This window comes from Chrysoperla carnea, chromosome 4 (genome assembly GCF_905475395.1).
Source record: "Chrysoperla carnea chromosome 4, inChrCarn1.1, whole genome shotgun sequence".
Taxonomy (NCBI): Eukaryota; Metazoa; Arthropoda; class Insecta; order Neuroptera; family Chrysopidae; genus Chrysoperla; species Chrysoperla carnea.
In genome coordinates, this window is record NC_058340.1 from 23888275 (window position 1) to 23909106 (window position 20832).

The window sequence follows — 20832 nt, forward strand, 5'->3', positions numbered from 1 at the left end:
TGTAAAAATCGACGGCAGTTAAAAAGCGTCAAAACAACGTCGTTACAATTTGCATTACCATTCTTCTTCTAATGGTCCTCTAAGTATTTTACTAAGAAATCAGCCATAAAATAGAAATTGTTTTACGCATCCTTTTTTTTTTTAACTTCAAATATAACGGAATCTTTGAACGTGATTTTCACCCACTTAAAACGTCAGATTGAATTGAAACTTCGCACATTTATCAAGGACCGATGACAATACAATAATTAAATAAGTCTGATTTTCCTGAACAGGATCTTCAGGATTAACGATTTTTTCCATATTTGTGCCACGTACTAAGGCGTGTACTGAAGCAAATGTGACTTATTTCTTGAGACAAGCATTGAAGCATATGACTACTGGTAGAATCAACTAGGGAGTTTGTAGATTTCGCACCAAAAAAAATATATTTTGAAAAATTCACACTTTAATTATTGATGTATCTAAAAAACTAAAAATAAATAATAGGTTTAAAAAACACGCTTTTGTAACTAGCTGAACTAAAAAGATATTTTATAATGACTTTACTTTTACTAATATCTGTCAATATAATTATTTAAAATAATTGAAATCTAACATCCCACGCTTTTTTACGATAAAATGATTTTTTTTAACTTATAGAAATTATTTTCTACTTTTTAGTTCAGCTAGTTACAAAAGCGTGCTTTTTAGTTTTTTTTAAATGTTATTTATTATTCACAAAATAAAGTCAACAACTAAACAGAGTTATAAATACTTAGTGATAATATATGTGTTTATAGCACAGTTTGATCGTTTCGATTTACAACAGAGATAGCACACGTATTTTCGAAGTTAATTTAATGGGTTATATCCAGTTGTGAGCGCAAAAAAAACGTTTTTTGAGTAGTTATTTACAGTTTTTTTTGGGAAGATAATTTATTCTACATAAATATAAAAAATGTATACATATAGAACATTAATTTTCAGATCCCATTGTCCGACTCTCCAAAAAAAAAAGGAGTCCGGCGGTGAGCACCACATCTCTGGTTTGGATTATCTAAAATGAAAAAATTCAGAAAATTTATTTAGCCGATAGGTGAATACAGGTATTATACGAAGGAATAGTCAAAATTTGTATTTTTGATAAAATGCCGGCCGGCTTCAAAAAAAAAAAAAATAATAATAATAAAATTCTTCAAAAAATTTCCAACATCAAAGTGGTTTATAATTTTCAAAAATCTTATTCGTTCGATTAATACCTGGGGTAAATATCGTGCCGAAGAAATCGTGCCTTTGAAAACGTAAAGTTTAAAAAGACGTTTGCAATTCAATTTTATTTTTTATGATGCGTTTTCTTTTGAATATTTCTCGTATCAAAATGAAATCTTCAAAGAATATACTTAAATATATGTTCATTCCGGAAATGCAACAAAAAAAATCGATTATTTGAAAATTCTAACTGGATATAACCTCTTGAGTGTTCGTTTAAAATTACATACACCACGTAAAAAAATAGCTGTAGCATCATGCTATGAACAAACAAACTTGAAACAATTTTAATTGCAAAATTTTAATGGTTTTGATTACCAAGTTTCAAAAGAAATTTTATTGTATGAATTATGGAATTTTATATATGTACATATTTTATATCAATTTATTAAAATTAATTGATTTATTTCAGTAGGTAAATGAGACTGAAAAATATGCAAATTTAGCTAAAATAATTGAAGGAAAACCTAAAATGTTTTATACCCTATATTTTCGAAGTAGAACGACTTATACAAATTATTTTGTTCAAAATCGAAATCGAAATTCCTAAAACTTTTATTCATTAACCTTTAAATTTAAAATTGATATTTTCTGCCATTACTTCGTTAATTCACTCTTACCATATACAAAATGTCAAGATCAACTTGCATGGAATGAATACCCTCGTTGATATTTCGGTTGCGATGATATCTATTCTTAAATGTTTTCTATGTACGTCTGTTAAATCTTCAAATTTTTTAATATTTTTTTTTAATTACCTGAATTACAAAAATTGAATTAACATGCTTTATTTGATATGATGATATTTTAATATTCGATACAAGTAATTTTTAAATGGTTGGTGAATATGTATAAGGAAGATAGATACGAGAGATTAATAACGCACGAAATCGTTCCATTAGTCGACTAAACGATTTTATGTTTGTTTAGTTAAAAGTTGAATGAAATAATGCTTTAAACATTCCTAATAACTTAGAGGTTGGGAAGCGAATTTTGAATTAATTAGATGAAAGCTATAAATATTAATACCGTAGTTCCCAAAGTTTCGCTACTATACATACAATTTTTTAATTGATGGATGCTGAAAAATGAGCGCAACATTGATCTTGACGTCATTCCTATCAATTGTTAAAATCCCTCCATAAAAAAAGAAATATTCTAGCCTACTTCAATAATTTTCATTCATGTTTACTTCGAAATATAACGATTTAAAAAATTTCTCTAAAATCTATTCAAAATCTATAGCAATGCAAAACTAAAAGTGCTTACTAAATGGGGTCGTTATATCCTTTATATACGAAATATATATCAAAGTATACTAAGTTAAGTTCCAAGTTTGTAACGTTTAAAAATATTGATGTTACAAACAAATTTGGTATAGGTGTCAAATCACCTAAACAGTCCATTTCCGGTTGTCTATATGCAACACTATAACTCAAAAAGAAAGAGATATCAAGCTGGAATTTTTACGGCGTGCTCAAGGCGTAAAAAAGTGAGTTCGAATTCTTATAAAAAAAATTAACTTTTGTTTGAAACATTTTTTTTAAATCTCTACAATTTGCAGGTAGCTTCTTTTAGTGAAAGATTTTCGAAAAACGAAAAAAGATTATAAAAAATAATTTAGCATTGTTTATCGTGAGTATAAACAGGATCAAGATTCAATTTGCGTAATGAAAAAACAATAGTAAAACTGGTACTGTTCGAAGTAATCGTTAATGAGAATTATCGGAGTAGGTTATAAATGTTTTTGAAGGAATTCTAACAATTGACTGGACTCTAGATCTGAGTTCCAACCCATTTTTTGGGCTCAGTACTCTATGAAATAATAACGCAGGATTTTGACATCGATTCTATATAATCTGAAAATTCCAGTCGAGTGTTAATTGAACCCACGAATTTTAGATTGCCAACTTAGCCACAAGTATTATTATAGCTCCTGCGAGGTTATATTTAAGCATATGCCTGAACAAATTTTTAATGCTACCTTTATAAAATTCATTAACCCCCCACCCCTTCTCGAAATCAAGCAAATACAGATAATCTTTAAACGGTTGAAGGTCATAAAAAATAGGTAAAACCATTTGGGAGCCACGATGTCGAGAGACAAGTCTGTTTTTACTTGTTTTCTAATACAGTTCATCTAACACTAGTTGAAAAATTTTAAATATCTCTTTCAGATTTTAACAAAAAACGACAACCAGTCTCTAGCTTTGAATTCTGAATTCAATACACACTAGCTTCCAACCGCTAAGTTGTAAACACAATATTTATGAAAAGGGAAATAAGAAAAAAAAACTAGAATAAAAAAACAAATTTTGTATGTGATGAGAATTTTAATGATAATTTTTGAGTGTGTCTTTTTAATGTTTGTTCGAATTTAAATTTTATTTTTAAATATTTTTCTGTTTTACGAACTCATTTATATTTACACAACAATCAAATATATAGTAATATAGAGTTAGTTTGTTTTTTAGCAACTTTATTTAGCTTATTATAATTACATACATTATTATTATTATTTTTGTTTATAAATTATATTTTTAATTTCTTGTTCATTTATTAAAATAATAATACATTAATTATTGATAAGTAATATTGTTTGCTGAATTTTATTAAGAGATCGATATATATATATATATATATATATATATATATATATATATATATATATATATATATATATATATGCCAATCAATCAAATCTATTTAGAAAAGTGTTTGTATTAGTTTGTGCAATAAAAACATGAATATTTTTCAATTCATAAATACCTATTCATTTCTGTTATAGAGCAATAACATTTGTATTTCATGTATATTTTATGTGATCAAATAAAAATTGATTGGATTGATATATGAGTATACTTTAACAATTTCATGGACCTACCTTCATCTTCGAATTTTTAAATTTCCTTTTCTTCTAGAGGGTGCTAAAACGAAGTGCAATACATTTGAGCCATGTGGAGTGTTCAATTGACAGACAGTCCTTTGGGAATTCACTCACTATCGACCTTTGAACTTCGATTGTACTTCAGTACAATCTTCCCTCGTTTTAGAATAACCATTTCCGGAGAAGTGTTTTTGTCTCCCGATTCGACCCTCTGAATATTATTGGATGGGATTGCTGTTAAATTATCGTCAATAAACCAACAATTCATTGAAACTTTTTACATTCATGTCTGGATGGAGTTAATAAAATTTCGATCTCCTCAACAAACAAATATGAACAAAGTGGATAAAGGGGGCGTAATAGTCAGCTCTGCACTGATTAGATACGCTACTGTCTTAACAGCGAATTATACTATATTTTCATTAGGACAAAAGGACAAAAGAGATAACCATTATGTGGCTATCGGGAACTGCGGAGTCAAAAACAACGAAAAACATCAATGAAATTGTCCGTAAAGGGCTGGGAGTAATTATCAAGAGACAGAAGTGATGTTACATGCAATGATGCATTTAATATTATGATGCACTTATTATATTGAACTTTTGCTGCTATTTAGCTGCTTTGGTGGAGTGTGTTTTGCTCTTTCGTAAGGCAAGAGTAAAAATTTATCGTGTAAATACCTTATTGTGGCTGTATTTAATACCCAATTCTTTGCATGTGAATTTAGTTGTTGCATTTGCCGTTAAGCTAACGTAATTTGGCCCCCGACAAAATTTTTTCGAGTTAATTAAGCCATTAAAATTATTTGTACGATCGTTGTTTATTTAGTATTTATTAAACAATTATTTGTCATTAAGTTAGCCCCCCATACGATTGGTTTCCACTTTTTACTTCCTTAATCAATGTATTTTAAGTAATTATTGACTATTCGTTTATTATAAGCAATTGTTGGAAGCTCCGCGATCTTAGCACCTCATGTGCGGAATTTCGATTGACCAATTATACCATCTGAAAGGTCAGAAATTGGTCATAAAAGGTCAGTTGGTCTCATTAATTGGTCAGCATCAGAAAATTTTTTATTAAAGATTAAAGTTTTTCAAGGTCAATTAATAAGTTTAGCACCTCATTCGCAGAAAAAATAAAAAACTCCACCTATGCGCGATCGGGAAGCATTCGCTGATAATTGGTCAGCTAATATAAATAATTGGTCAGTTTAATTTAATATTAAAAAAAATTAAAAAAGTTGTCTCTGTCGTAACGCGCATGCTTTGAGTCGGATGGTTTTATCAGGGATATTTCTCCACTATTTATTTTAATAGTGGAGAAAGAGATAGGATATTTTTTTAAAAAGTGGAAAATTTTTAACATCAGGAAAAATTCATTTAATCTAAAAGTAAAAATATTAGCCCCACCAAGATACGAACCAGCTTACCTTGATTTCATATGCAAGTGCTCTCTTTAACTTTCAAAATTTTCCCAAGACTGTTTTAATTTTTCATATTAAATGAAAACCGAAAATAATTATCTTTTTTTTATAGAAATTTTTGCATGCATTTTTGAGTTTTTAAAAAATTTTAAAAAGATCCCATTTGTAAAAAATTATGTATTTCTTTTTTTAGGAAAATATTATTCTCAGAAAAATTTTATTTTACAAACTTACCCTAATTATGGGAGGTAGTTTTGTTTAAATATCAACCAGTTTATCATTTAAAGAAATTGGAATTGTCGAATTTTATTCGGTAGCTGAATTTACGAATAAGATTGTGAAACTCGAAAGAAATCTGAAAAGCAGCAATGCCTAAGTTTTAGATTTTTACCTGTAGAATAAAAATTTTCAGGAAGAAAATTAAAGATTTTTCACGTCTCTCTTAGTCTTAGATATATTTCAAAGGAAAATTTAATCGGGGATTTCGTTTTCGATTTTTAAATTTTGTAAATTTCACGTGATTCTTCCAAATAATCCGATTCTTTAACCCTCTTGGCTCAAATATTAGTCCTCTAAGTACAGATTTTTCGTAATTTCGCTACCGAATATAGTAATTTGAAAGGTTTTATTTAAGTTTGCCAAAAAATGACTGTATTTTTAATTTTAAATAATTTTTTGTGGAGAACAATTTTCAAAATTTACGCTCTCTTTAAAAGAAAATCTTGCCAAAAAAGAAAATATCCATTAATTTGAAAATAATTTTTTCAGATACATACCAGATTTAGCACACATTAGGAAAACTGTGATCTTATGATATTTTAAAAAAAAGAAATATTTGACTGTTAAAAAAATTGTTCGCCATAAAAATTAGATCTCAAAGTTTTTTTTAAAATATTTTATTTGAATTTTTTTTTAAATAATAGGTCTAGAGACAGGCGTAGTATTTGAACAAGTTTTTCCTCTACAAAAATTTTCAAAGCCGTGATTTATTTCTCAGAGGGTCTTGAAAAATGTATTTCAGTGTCAAGTTTGAAATTGATGAATATTCTTATTTGAATATCGATCTCAATATTCATCAATTTTAATCTTAAATTACAATCCTCTGAAGAAGAATCTCTTTCTATGGAAGTTTTCGTAGATATACCAAAAATTTTTAGGTACATCCTGGATATATTATAGGATATGACACGTAAAAAAATCCATTAAACCCTAACTTTCTGCCGCTTGGTAAATAAGTTCTCGAATCGATGTGAAACATTTTCTTGCATAGGAACATATATATGGCAAAGCGGTTATTTTCGAGATACAGAGGAAGTGGGAAATCAAGTTTTTTACTCTTTTTATTTTCCCCATCCGTCTATTTCGAAAATGGCTGCTCTGCCATTTGTATGTTCTATGAGAGAAAATGTTCCACATCGACTCGGCAGCTTATTTACCACGGGGCAGAAAAACCACGTGCCATATCCAAGAATAATAATAGCTTGACTCCAGACCTGTCAATTCACTTTTTATTATCTTTTGCACCAATCATGTGACAAATTTTGTAAAAAAAAAGTTGAGGGGGAATGTTTTTAAAAGATTTTTTATATTATTGATTGTAAATTTTTATTTTTTTTTTATTGTCGTCTGATACTGATAAGGATTAAATAAATTGTGGCCTTACCAATCATTTTTCATTTTCGATACGTAATCAACAAATTTTTTTTGGATTTTCATTATATTTTTTTGTGGTATTTGGTTTGTAAAAAAAAAGTTGATGCAAAAAAATTTTTTTAAGATGAAATTAGTTATATGGAATTATGTGGAAGTAATTCGTAAATAGTTTTTATGTATTTTGATTTTATTTAAATAAAGTTGAAAACTCAAAACCTGTTTTTCTTTTATTTTTCCCCATCTCTCTGTAGCTATACATTATTATTTCAGTTAAAAATAGGTAAGTATTTCGAACTTTGCGATAGGTAAGTATTTCAAACTTCGTTTGCCATTTCTTTTTCTAATAAAACATCACAAAATTTTCCGAAAATGAGTTTTACTTTTTGTTATAATTTTTATTAGGGAATATTGAGTGAATGTCGAAAATATTAATATAATTATTTATTAATATAAATAACAGAGCCCTTATGGTATAGTGGTTAGCGTATCTGACTACGAATAGATAGTCGCCTGGTTCGAAACTAGGGTAGGACTGTATTAAAAAAATTCTTCTTCTTTGTTTTAAGCAAATTCTGATTTTTATTTTCATTTTTTTTAAATTTCCACCACAACATGTTTGCCTAGTACAAATGATGAAAAATTTTAGTTTTTTTTCGTTCAAAAACTTCAATTTTTTTTACATTTCTACTAGGAGAACATCATGGACGGGCGGAATTAGTAGTACCTGATAGCAAGGTAATTGTTGTCCCCTCGTAAGTCAGAAAGTTAGTGGTCTGCACACCCGTGTTTGGTGAGTATGACTTCTAGGCAGACCAATAACTTTCTGCCAAAATAAAATTTTAGACTTTCGGGGTGAAAACACTTACTTGCTTTTTCTCCCTATCAGGAACTACTAATTCGTACTTATGTTCTCCTAGTACAAATGTTGAAAAAATTGAAGATTTTTTCGTAGCTCCGCGATCTTAGCACCTCATGTGCGGAAGGAATTTCGATTGACCAATTATACCATCTGAAAGGTCAGAAATTGGTCATAAAAGGTCAGTTGGTCTCATTAATTGATCAGCATCAGAAAATTTTTTATTAAAGATTCAAGTTTTTCAAGGTCAATTAATAAGTTTAGCACCTCATTCGCAGAAAAAATAAAAAACTCCACCTATGCGCGATCGGGAAGCATTCGCTGATAATTGGTCAGCTAATATAAATAATTGGTCAGTTTAATTTAATATTAAAAAAAATTTAAAAAGTTGTCTCTGTCGTAACGCGCATGCTTTGAGCCGGATGGTTTTATCAGAATTGGTCAATCGAAATTCCGCACATGAGGTGCTAAGATCGCGGAGCTAAGCCATTTTTGTAAATTTTTTTAATATTTTGTAACAGGAGAACATGATTTTAAAGAGTGAGATATATTTATGATTATTTAAATACCCACCCCCTGACAGAATAGTGATTTATGACATATGTATATTTTATGACATATTTATGGCAAGAGGGCGGGTTATATAGATAATTTTAACTATAAAAAGAGTAGTTAATGTAAACAACAGGAAAAATTCATTTATTTTAAAAGTAAAAATATTATCCACGCCAGGATACGAACCAGCATACCTTGATTTCATAGGCAAGTGCTATATCCACCCTGCCACCCGACTTATGTATAACAATATATAATTAACTTAATACTTAGCTTTACTAAATAATTAATTAATTGATAATTTTGTTCTAAAAGAAAAATAGGATAGAAAATTAAAAAAAACAAAATTTAATATAACGATTTTTATTTATTTATAACAAACAAACAAAAATGTTCTAAATTTTCATGAAAAATCATATTGTATATTTTCATAAAACAAAATTAACAGAGATTCTTCTTTTCTTATTAAAGTTTTTATACAAAATAAGTAAAATTCGATCACTTTTATATAATAATAATAAAGGGTGTCCCCTTGTTTATAAAACACAATATATACTTTCTTAAAAATATTATTAACTAAACCATAGAGATATGAAGATAGCGAACGCTAGCCTATAAGTGAATGCGATAGATAAGACTGCCAGTAAGTTCCCCTGTGTCCTTGTCTAATTTGCCTAATACATATACTTATACTTACTAATATTATATGTACATCAAAGAGTATAGGGTAGAGAAGAAGCAGGAATATAATTTTAAGTGACATCTGGAGTCTGTGGCGATCAACTATTAAGTTTGTAGGCCTTTGCGGGTATGACTATTAAGTTTAACTACTTTGCGGGGGCGACTATTATCTATTAAGTTTAAAAGCCTTACTCGGTAGAGGCGCTGAAACTCGTATACTACGATTTTACATTAGCTCATATGGGCTGCTTCTCCTCTACCCTATGCTCTTTGATGTACATATGATAATGAAAAGGACACAGGGGAAATATTTATTTAATTATCTCATCTTTTAATCTTAAAACAACAAGTTGTGAATTTTTGAAATTTCGAGCAAAATCGCTGGTTTTTTACAATTTGCGGGGACACCGGATGGACCAAACGGGTTCAATCGCAGCTCATTTTTTTCGCCTTTTTACGGCGCCTAAGCTTATTAAAAGCTTTTTTATTTTTAACTCAATCCGACGCGAAAGACCGGCTTAGGCCACTTTACCATTTTTTTTGGACCATTTCCAACCATCAAAAAATGTTCGATTTTAGTTTCTTCAGTTTGTATAGTAATTATCTGCTTAAGGCAATTTTTTTCTCCGAACTCAGAATTCAAAAATTTAATTTGATTATACTTTAAAGTATCACTCCAATGTCAGGAACCAGAACCATATATGGAAATCACAGAATTACAAGAAAACAGACCACTATATTGCCCTTAATGCTTTAGTGGAAGAGACAATAAACAGGAAATGGATCAGACTGTAGACAAGCTAATTAAATGGAAGCTGAGTACAGTGCTGAAAGTTTAATTTAGCTTGCTGACAAGAACGGAATATATATAAACCTACTAGTTGGGTTGCTTACCTATCACTGCAGACTTAAAGAGAACTTATCCTTCATCGATTCCTTCATAAAAAAGATAGGTTTGTTCGACGATGACAAAAAACTAGAGGAAAAAAGGCCTACTTTTCAGCCCTCCATTACTAACTACCATCACTATTCCCGAAACACATACTCGTACCTATCTACCTTCAAAATGTTTACTGGTTTTTGTTTAGACGCTACGGACACTAAAAAGGATTTCAATGAGACACGCTTATTACTTAACTATCATATTTATTTTAACATGAAAAAATTACAAAAATAAAGAAAATGAAACAAAATTATAATATTACACATATTTATAAATTTTGTCATTAACATACCTTCTAGAAAAAAAAATTATTTAAAAATAACTCATAACGCTGTGTAAAGTTTACAGCCTAAATTTGATTGATAACACTTTTTGTATAAATAAATTAAGAGAAATACAATTGTTAATATAAAAAGAAAGTTAAACTAATCCTAATAGTATTTTATTCTCAATTATTGAGGTTTGTTTTTAATAGAAAAATAAAGATAGATATACTTCAAAAGCTAATGTTCTAAACAAAAATGAATCATTAATAAACTTTTAATTGGTGTTTATCATCAAAACCGGCACTGTGTCCAGCATTCCGTACAATAAATGAGGCACCATCATAATGCATTCGACGTTCACCTCGTCTCACAAACAAATGACTGGTTTGTCCTAAGCTGCCTACAAAAGAAACATGATTGAAACATTGAAACATTTTTTCGAAAATGAAATACTTTATTATCGAAAATGGAATATAGAAGAAAATGGACTCTACTTAATGATACTCCGAAGATTTTAGACTAAATTAAATGCCAGAAAAGATCATTAACTTTTTCTAACTCAAATTTTTATAGCTGGTGAATTTTAAGAGAATTTTGGATGTATCGATTAAAATAATGCTCCATGTATATAAAAGAAAAAAGATATTGAAATAAGATAACGCAAGAGGATCAATCTAATCTTTCCTTACCTGTACAATGAACATATGGTGAACTAACACTAGCCGAACCATTAGCAGGAGATGTACGTAGAGAAAATTTGTTAGAATTACGTCCAATTCTATAAAAAAAAAAAAACTTAATTAAAACTGCTTCATTTAATACCTTTGGGCGGCTACTGATTTAAAAAAAAAATCCCTACCAATGATCATAAAAGTTTACTATTTGTGTGTTCATTTTGGGACTCTAAACATAAACATATGCTTTGAGCGCACTGTAATTTATGATTATAACTCCCTCTTTTATTATAAGAGCAACGTCACGGAAAAGTTGGCTGGAATTTGGAAATTAATTTTTGGTTTTAAATTAGATAGGAATGAAGTTTGCCTGGGATCTGAGAGCGGTTTCGTTTACTAGTATGCAATACCGAAAAAAATTTGCGAATATTTAAAATCACTTTTATCAAATTATTTTTCTTACCCTTTTAGCAATATAAATTGTATTGCCAGACAGTTTTACCAAGCCCCAGATATTAATCTAATAATATAAAAAAATCGTATTTTAATCATTTTAGTATGGCTGTAGTTTTTTAATATGATTTAGTTTTATAGTTAACAAATGTAATTTTAATTTGCCAGAATCCATCGTTAATTAACGCAACCGCTCTCAGATGCAAGACGTACTTCATACCTGTATAATATCAATAAGAAAAGAAATATCCAACCATAACTCTCAAAAACGTTACTAAAGTTCACATACCACTTCACCTTCAATTATTTTTAATTTTGTTAAGTTCATGTAATTTAATCCACGTAATAAAAATGAATTGAAAATCTCCTTTGATCACCCTAATTATCGAATAGGTTTGTTATGAAATTAGAATCAATAGAACTACTATTCAATGTTGTCTACAAATTTGCAACTTGCGGTATTTCTAAAATAGAAATTGCGAACGACGAACAGAAAATTTTTCGTTTTTGATATTCTACGTTCTTTCAAACTCAAAACCACGAATTTTAATGAGGAGTTTTTTTCTATTTATGAAATTTTCATGCAATTTCAAAAATCATGAGTCTGACTTGAAAACACAAAATTTCCGGGCCCATTTCTTATAGTACGGCGACTTGTTATTAGATAGATTTACGTAATCATTGAAAAAAAATATGTTCACAGTACTGGACGTCGGGGCGTTATCGCAGAAGGGTTAAAGAAATGTGCTACAGGAAAATTTTTTATTTTAACCAATCATCTTTCTTCTGTCATAATAGACGAAAAGCATAATGCCATTTCCAATAAGACGCCATATCGTCCCAAAGGCAACATATGTGACAATAAATAGGCTATTTTAAAAAATGAGACTCAAATTTTCAAACTCCTAGACACACAGAAATTATAATACGCTAGAAATTCATGAAATTATAATTCAAGTCAAAATTTACTTGTAACTGAATACAAAAAATCAGGTTGAAAAGTAGAAATGAGAATGGATAATAATAATTACAAAAGAAAACCAATCACATTTTCTTAAGAAAAATTTTGTTTATTAAAAACCTAACATGTATATAATTAAAATACAATAAATTATTTTCCCATTCGTTGAATAGACCATTCTTGTTGACACAATGGACAACGATTATTTTGTTGTACCCATAATGACATACAACAATAATGAAAACTATGATTACATTCACCCCATACAACAACACAATCCTGCTTTCCGTATGAATCCTTTTTACTTTCAGCCTGACATCGTAAACAAGCATCCATCACTTGCACACGACAAATTGCACAAGTATCGCATTCAACATCCCATGACCACATTGCTACAGCGTTCCATTTTTTTAATGTGAACATTTTATCAGCTTTTTGTACATCCATATCATTTTTATCTGATATATCATTATCTTCGAATGTTTTAGAATTCATTTTTAACTGATGTTTTAATTTTATTTGCTCTTTGTTATTTTTCACTATGTTCCAAAACAGTATTATGTCAAATTTAGAGTACGTTCAAAATTGTTAAAGTGTAATCAAGGTTTCCTATGAATGACTTTGCGAAAAATTTAAATGTCTATAATATATTTTATTTGAAGTTTTAAAATTTATGTTTTCGTAATTTTTGCAACTTAATCGTTGTATTTACTTAATTTTATTTACACTTGAATAATGTTTAATAACGATAGATATCAAAGGGTACGTTCAGCCTTGAATACTAAATTCATATCGTTCGGATAATCATACTTATCTTTTTCCATGAGGGATAATATGAGATATTAATAATTATTTTAAAACCATCCCTTAATTGAATAAAAATTACTCACCGAACTAAACCATCCGAAGTTTGAGAAATTCGAACATTATTTATAATCCAATTTTCTGTTCCATCTTCTGTAATCCAATATTGTGATGATTGTAAAACGCTCATAGCTTCTTGTACAAACTGTGGTCCATGTCTTGACTCACTAAATAAACATTAATTTTTGTTTTAGTTCAGTTCATCTACCCCATTGACACTTCTAGGGGTAGTTTTAATGGGGTTGCAATCATTCAAGTTACATTTTGTCCTTGAGTTTGTGAACTGCGAACCTAAAAGCTTCACAAGAGACGATTTCTGATGCAAAATTTTGAATTTAATAAATTTTTTGTCTCTCACTTCAAGGGTAGTCTTAATAGGGTTGCAACCATATTCAGTATAAGGGGTGTTTTTTTTTTACTAGACTTGTGCTTGAAACTCTAAAAATAAGTTTTATCGAGAAAAATTCTTCAAGCAAATAATGTGACGATCATTTCACGCTATCATAATATCCGACTTCGATTTTCAGATTCAATTGAAAAGCTCATTCTTCTTCATAACTGATAGAGATAGAAGAAAACAAGTCATTGCTTTTTTAAAGGTAATTTTTTTTTTCGAATCATTTTTCCGAAAAGTGCATCTTTAAAAAAAAAAAAATTTTGGCCTTTTATTAAAGCACAACTTTCTAATTTAAAGTATTATTCTTCTATCTCTTATCAGTTAAGAGGCAGAGTGAACTATAGCTTTTCATTGAACCTGAAAAGTCGAAGTCGAATTTAATGTCTGCGTAAAATGTTCGTTCATGAACTCAATTTTTTGTGTGAAGCATTTTTTCAATGAATTATTTTGGATTTTCAAGTATATGTTAAAAAAAAAACACCCCGTTTAGGGGGTCTTATATATCTTTACATACATTTATATCTTAAAATCAAATAAACACGTACTTGTAAAAAATTGAAAGGCTAAAATCTTGGCTCAAATCCGAAAAAGTATCCGTAGTTGTCCTTGTCCCAGCACTATCAACAAGGTAAACCAGAGCACATTGATCTGAAGTAAATGAAACACCTTTATACCACATTTTTGCGTATCTAAAAATTATAACATATCGACTTTTCATTAATTTTTTCTTATTGAAAATTGATTTAATCAGTTTCATCAAATTAACGATCAGCGATAAATTTTATTAACGGCAATTGCAATTAATATTTTATTATTTAATATTTAGATTATAGTCGAATTTATTATAATTAGTCAAATTCAAACATACTTATTGTTATGTGAATGTTGATCATGAGCCATAATTTCAACTCTACTCCCATATTGATAAACGCGACCATTTGGATGTAAAAGTCCACTAGCAGCTCCAGTTGCAGATACACTCACGACAATATTGTTTTTGAAATTCACCACACGAACAGCCCGATCCAAAGTCATATCAACACTAAAAATTTTGTTGTTATTTAGTTTTTTTAATTTCTTTCAAATAATGTCAATATAATAATGTAAATAAAATGAAATTTTACCGAACACGATCATGAAGACGTAAAGTTATTGTTCCATGTGGAGTTGCCATGGCGCCTCCAGTACTTGGTTCAAGTAATTCATGATCTCGCCAATTGTCCTAAACACAAAATTTTATTTTTACGAATAAACCAAACGTCAGGTTAAAACTAGGCCTAAATTCATGAATTTCCTGAAGTTGAAAATTTTAAACAAAGACATTGACTTCATTTGGCTAAGTCTGGATATAATTAAGGTCGCATACCAAGCCATGATGATTGAAGAACGATTTTACGACATGTATCGCTCAAAGCAATACAAAATTCAAAATATTTTACGTTTAACATTTAAAAATAATGCATTCAACAAAATTTTCAGCTTTCTGGAAATTATTTCCAATTTTTATTACTAATTGATTGGTGAAAATCCATTGTTAAAAAGTAAAAATACTTACAATCGCAGTGTAATGTTGCATTTCATCTGTATTATAAAAATTAACTGCTGACAATGGTGGCGGAATTGTTGGAATTAATGTATTAGATGTGGTTAGTTGTAATGGTACTTTTGAAGGGGTATTTAACCGACTATTTATTCGCCATGAGGGTAAATTGTTTGTGTTTTGATTAATTTGTGTTTCTGTAAATAAATTTCTATTGAGTTTTCTGCATTTATAATATATTCAATACAAATATCTCATTTTTCAAGGACTATTATTTCTAACTAAGGCAGTTTTTATACCATGTATCACGCAGGTGGTCAGGTGCAGAACGGTTTATTTGATCATGTAAAAGTGTAATAATAATAATAAAACAAAAGAGGGGTACCGCAAGTGGGTCCCTAGCACCTAGACTAACAGCTTCCTCTGTGCGCTCCTTGAGAACGACGTAGACGAAACGTCTTCTGATAAGACGCACAAATTAAAATCGGATGAACTATAGGATTCTGTCGAGGCCAGACGTCACACAGAAAGCCCACAGTTTTTCCTTCCGGATCTATTCCAGAATTGATGGAACCAAGTACTTTATCAGTGTTAATAACTATGATCAAATTGAATAGTATTTGGGCTAGTTGTTCAAAGAATATTGCTATGCACAATGCGACAGTGCGACTTTCTGAAACTGAAAACTCGTTAAATGTACTCAAATTTTTGACATAAAAAGATACCATGTGAGACAGAGTATTTATTGGTAATGATATGATACTTCAAACCATTGAAGCTTCAAGAATGAGGATTATTTAATAAAGCAGCAAGGAACTGCCTTGCATTAAGCTCGCCTCTTCCATGGCAGAAGCTACCAGCACGTCTTAGTCATTGAAATTTCATTGAACCACTAACTTCAGGGCCACTTAACAAAAATTCAAGATGCACTTGTTAAGGCTAGTAAAAACGATTAGACACTAACAACTAAAATAACATTTCCTCAATTTAGGGGTCTCCGTCTTTATAGTATGAATATATTTGTATTACTATTGAGTATTGGGGCATTTATGGAAGTATGATGCTTAATTCAACTATGTTATAACTGCAAAAAGTCTACAGAGTATTTGGAATCTTGGAATGAGTCTGGTAGAGAATTCAGCCCTTGGATAATGCGCCGCTGGTTTCGATAGAATTTTACCGCTTCATTTCCTTTTAACTCTAACCGGAAGTTATCCTCGTCTTCAGTAAACGGATTAGTTACAAGAAAAGTATACAACGCTATAACTCCAGGTGTTAGGAAACCATACTCCGTAAACACTTTTTAAGGGAAATATTCATAAAAAATTTCTAATTTCACTTTTATAAATACTACACTCGTTATGATCAACATATAGCCAAGACATTTTACTAAAGATTCCACCCTGGTGGCAAATATATTTTAATAAGTCTTGGAAAACTCTGAACAAGTCTTAAGAGCTCTGAATAACTCAGAATTTCTCCACGTTTTTGAACTAGCCTGAATAACTCTGAATTAGACTACCCAAAAACGTTGAAAAATTCAGAGTTATTCAGAATTTTCCAAGACTAATTCTTTCTTCAAATATTTTTCCCACCAGGGCAGTTTAAAAACAAAATTTGAATTGTATATTTGAATATTGTAATAAAAATGTTTGAAAACTTTCTCACTAAATGTAATCCAGTAATTAAGTACAATTTTATCGCAGCATAACAATACGAAATTTACCTTTATTAGTTTTCCCATTAATGTAGTCTTTTGTACGAAATACATTATTTTGTCCAAATTGAAATCCACTTGGCTCAAATTCAGTAGCGCGTGTTGAAAAATATTTTGATGTAAAATCAAAATCACTGCTCGATTGATTGAGCATACGTAAATCTGTACCAGAATTATTCGGGTCATAATCCGGAAAATACTCATTGACTTTCGAAGTTGTATTTGGTGTCGAATTTGTTGAACGCAATGCAGTACCAAAATCATGTTCTTTTGTTAATTTATCACATATTGGTAAATAGGAAGACTCGGATATATTCGAGTTATTCATTTCATTTAAAACAGATGAATAATCATTTGCATTATTTTGTTCACGAATGTAATTCTGCAATGTATTTTTTTGGTGGAGTGAATTGATATTTGGAATTGCAGTAATTATGCTTTGCTCCTATCGGAAAAAAACATCTTTTAAATTTATTTGCAATAGCAAGGTGGCTTATCAAGGTTTATACAAGTTATTTAAACTTTTGCCATCAAAAAAATGTATTACGTCTAAATTTAGTCAAAACACGAAAACATTTTCGACCTTTCAACAACATATGAAAATTCATCAAGCAATATCAAAATTATTACAAATCATGTTAATTTCCATGCAAGTATTTTCGCTTGATAAACCACCCACTAACCTGTTCACTAGCATAAGTAAATACACTTCGAGGACGTCCAAAAGTAGGGCTCTTTGGATGTGCATTATTGTCACCAGTGGCTTTAGTATCAGTAGTTTGTAAATGAAGTTTTTGCTGCATATCACGACATAGTTGTTCGGTTTCACATTCTTGATTACCCTTTTTAAATAATACAATTAATATATTTTATGAAAAATTATATTAAGACGTTTTACCTTTCTATCATTTCCTTGAATATTACTAGGATCGGTTGAAAGACGATCCTGAAAAAAGAAAACTAATTGTAAATGACCCTATTTAAATACCCCTAGCTCTATGAATTCTCTAAGGATTGCACCATTTAATAACTTCCTAATAGAGAAACAGTTTAGTTCTTTCTTGAAGAAAATATCGTTGGCAAATGACGAAATACAGAAACACGTACGCGTTTTATTTAGTTATTTTCAGGCATTTTCCTACACGAAAGAGCGTGAAGTGCGAATTAGTAAGAAAAGTGTACATTTTTATAATCAGATCGACATGCCACGTTTTCCTGTAGGAAAAACGTAGCGTGCAATGTAAAAAAAGGTAACGTTTAAAGAAATGCTTCACTACCACCCACGTCCAAAGGTTTGCGTGTATGTTAATTGGCTCAGTTCATGATGCCTACTTTTATAGAAAAGAGTGGGCCCTCTTATTCGTTCTTTTCTACAGGAAATAGTTTCCTGTAAGGAAACGTTTAAGGGCGTCCGAGATGCGAGATGCCCAAACAAATTTGTGAAGAAAAAACCTCCATCCATAACTAAGACCTCACTAATAATATAAAATATCAACTAGAAGCAATTATATAACATAAAAAAATTGAAAAATAATTCATACAGTTTTTCAAAATGTTTCACAACCGATTTTTCGACCGATATTTTGCATGTTACCGATCAATTAATCAAGCGCGCAATATCCGCACATATTCAGGCAACTATTGAAGAAAATTTTAAGCACATAAACGTTTATAAAAAAGCACGCGTATATGAGCTATTGGAATTAAAAGAAAAATGGCTTTTGGTCGATAAAAGCGATTTTTGCCCAAACTTTTCAATATTTTTCAAATTTGCAAAAACGCTCTTCTTGGGCATATTAAGGACTAACTTTTCACTAAGGGTCGTTACTAAAATTTAACATTGTGCTCAAAATAGATTGACTAGACTACATGACAAATTGTAAAAATTTCAAATTTACTTACAAATGAGTTTAAGATGTCAAATTGATTTTCGGTCCCAATAGAATTCAATTCATTTTCACGATTAATTAGATTCGTTATCATACGTATTTCAGAATCAACATCTTTAATATTTTCTTCAGATTGCTTAAAAGTATTCAAATGATCACTTTTCCTATCAGATTTTTCAGTTTTAATCATTTCAGTGGTCGACTTTTCTAACTGATTAGGCATTTTGCTAAATAATTTTTATATAGAACCAGATGAAAAGTTCTTTCTTTAACGTATTACACACAAATGTTGTATCACAAAATTGAGATGTTAACTAATTTATTTTTATTTTTTTGATTATACAAAATTGTACAAAAATAAATGTTTAAATTATACTTAAGATGGTTATCAGAAGAAGTTTAAGAAAATATTAAACACAAAAATATTTTTGAGAACCGAATCTCTGTCTCATTTTTCAACAAACTTTCATTTGTTATATCAACAATTATTATTTGAAAACGACCGTTTGTTGTTTTCAATAATCTTGGGCGGCTTAATTTGAATATTAAAAATTTAAATAATTTTTTTCTGTTTCATAAATTTATTTGAAAGGAAGTTTTGTTTACTGGTAATATTATAATTTTTTTTATATTTTTAAAGTTTTATATTTAAACTTTTTCAAGTAATAAAAGTTATTTCGCAATAACTCAGCGAAATTTGGGTTGTAGCTTTCTTTTGGTGTAACTACCCTAGCACTGGTCAGTGTGTAAAAATTTAACACGATGTAAAAGGTCGTGAAAAAGTTTTTCATGGATATTTTCCTAATTTTTATAAAAACAGATTAATATCCAATTAATATTCCTAGTATCTATTTATTAGTCACAGCTAGCAATCGATTCCTTCACCTTTTTTTGTTAAATGATTAATACATAATTGAAACTTTGTCCCCGACCACTTCTCCATGAACCATTTGGAGCTGTTTAGGAACAGCAGGAGTGCTTTGACGTCAACGAACTTCAGATCGGAGAGATCGTCAAAGAAAGGCTGACTCAAGTGAATCCATTTCCACGTGGCAGGCAAGAGCTGGGCAATGACAGAGAAGATGAGGCATCGTTTTTTTCTCCTCCTCACTGTGACAGCTCCTGCAGTATTCATGATACACATGTCAGGCCTGGCGTTCAGCGTGCCTGCCGCCTAGCCACTGTCTTGTATTAGCTGCAATAATTTTGCTAATAGAGGCCCTTGGAAGTGATATAAAATCTTCGGAATCCCTGCGATTATACTCAGACCATATCTGTCTTATAGTACCACAAGTACGTTCCTCCCTCCATCTAAGATTGGTCTTTTTTAAGATATCCTCTTTCAGGAGCAACTTTCAGTTCGCAAATGGAACTCCCGGATGTCTATTGATGCTTGTGTCCGGCAGCATTGTGCGATTTCTAGCAAGCTCGTCGGCCTCACAATTTTCTAAAATGTCCCTGTGTCCTTTCGAACAAAAGTTGTAAGCATTGTTATGAGAAACAGTTTTGTCGTTTAAAGTTTTGTTCCATTTCTTGCTCATACTTTTAGGTTTAGAGAAAAACTTTGAAGTAAAAAATACTAATAAAAACACTAACAACTTTTTTTAGTATTTTTTGGAACGAATTTTTTTAACGCGGCTTGCGTGAATGTACTGGTTAGAAATCGTCACGCAAGCATGTGAGATATGCTTTGTGTGTGCGAGTATTAAGATCAAAGCAAACTGTCAAACGAGAAGACGAATGCGAAGCCCGATGGCACTCTATCTTTAATTGTGTTTCTGTCTCTTATTCTATATAACTTCAATACAGAATTGTACTA

General features: G+C 30.0%; 2 protein-coding genes across 3 annotated transcripts; both read right to left on the minus strand.

Moving 5' to 3' along the window:
- Window positions 1–10549: 10549 nt before the first annotated feature.
- LOC123297613 lies at window positions 10550–19306 on the minus strand. 2 transcript variants are annotated; one of them, XM_044879355.1, is made up of 11 exons: window positions 19027–19306; window positions 18023–18070; window positions 17808–17966; window positions 17134–17569; window positions 15423–15604; window positions 14992–15089; window positions 14736–14909; window positions 14413–14556; window positions 13497–13637; window positions 11208–11296; window positions 10550–10918 (listed from the first exon to the last, which is right to left on the minus strand). In XM_044879355.1, exons 1-11 carry the CDS (start codon window positions 19234–19236, stop codon window positions 10782–10784), a joined length of 1818 nt encoding a protein of 605 aa, XP_044735290.1. In that variant the 5' UTR covers window positions 19237–19306; the 3' UTR covers window positions 10550–10781. The 2 variants fall into 2 exon arrangements, with proteins under 2 accessions (XP_044735290.1, XP_044735291.1); XM_044879356.1 differs by having other exon boundaries at window positions 17832–17966; window positions 19027–19304.
- Window positions 12731–13192, minus strand: LOC123297616 (RING-box protein 2). The gene has a single exon (XM_044879358.1). It carries the CDS (start codon window positions 13099–13101, stop codon window positions 12757–12759), a length of 345 nt encoding a protein of 114 aa, XP_044735293.1. The 5' UTR covers window positions 13102–13192; the 3' UTR covers window positions 12731–12756.
- Window positions 19307–20832: the final 1526 nt, after the last annotated feature.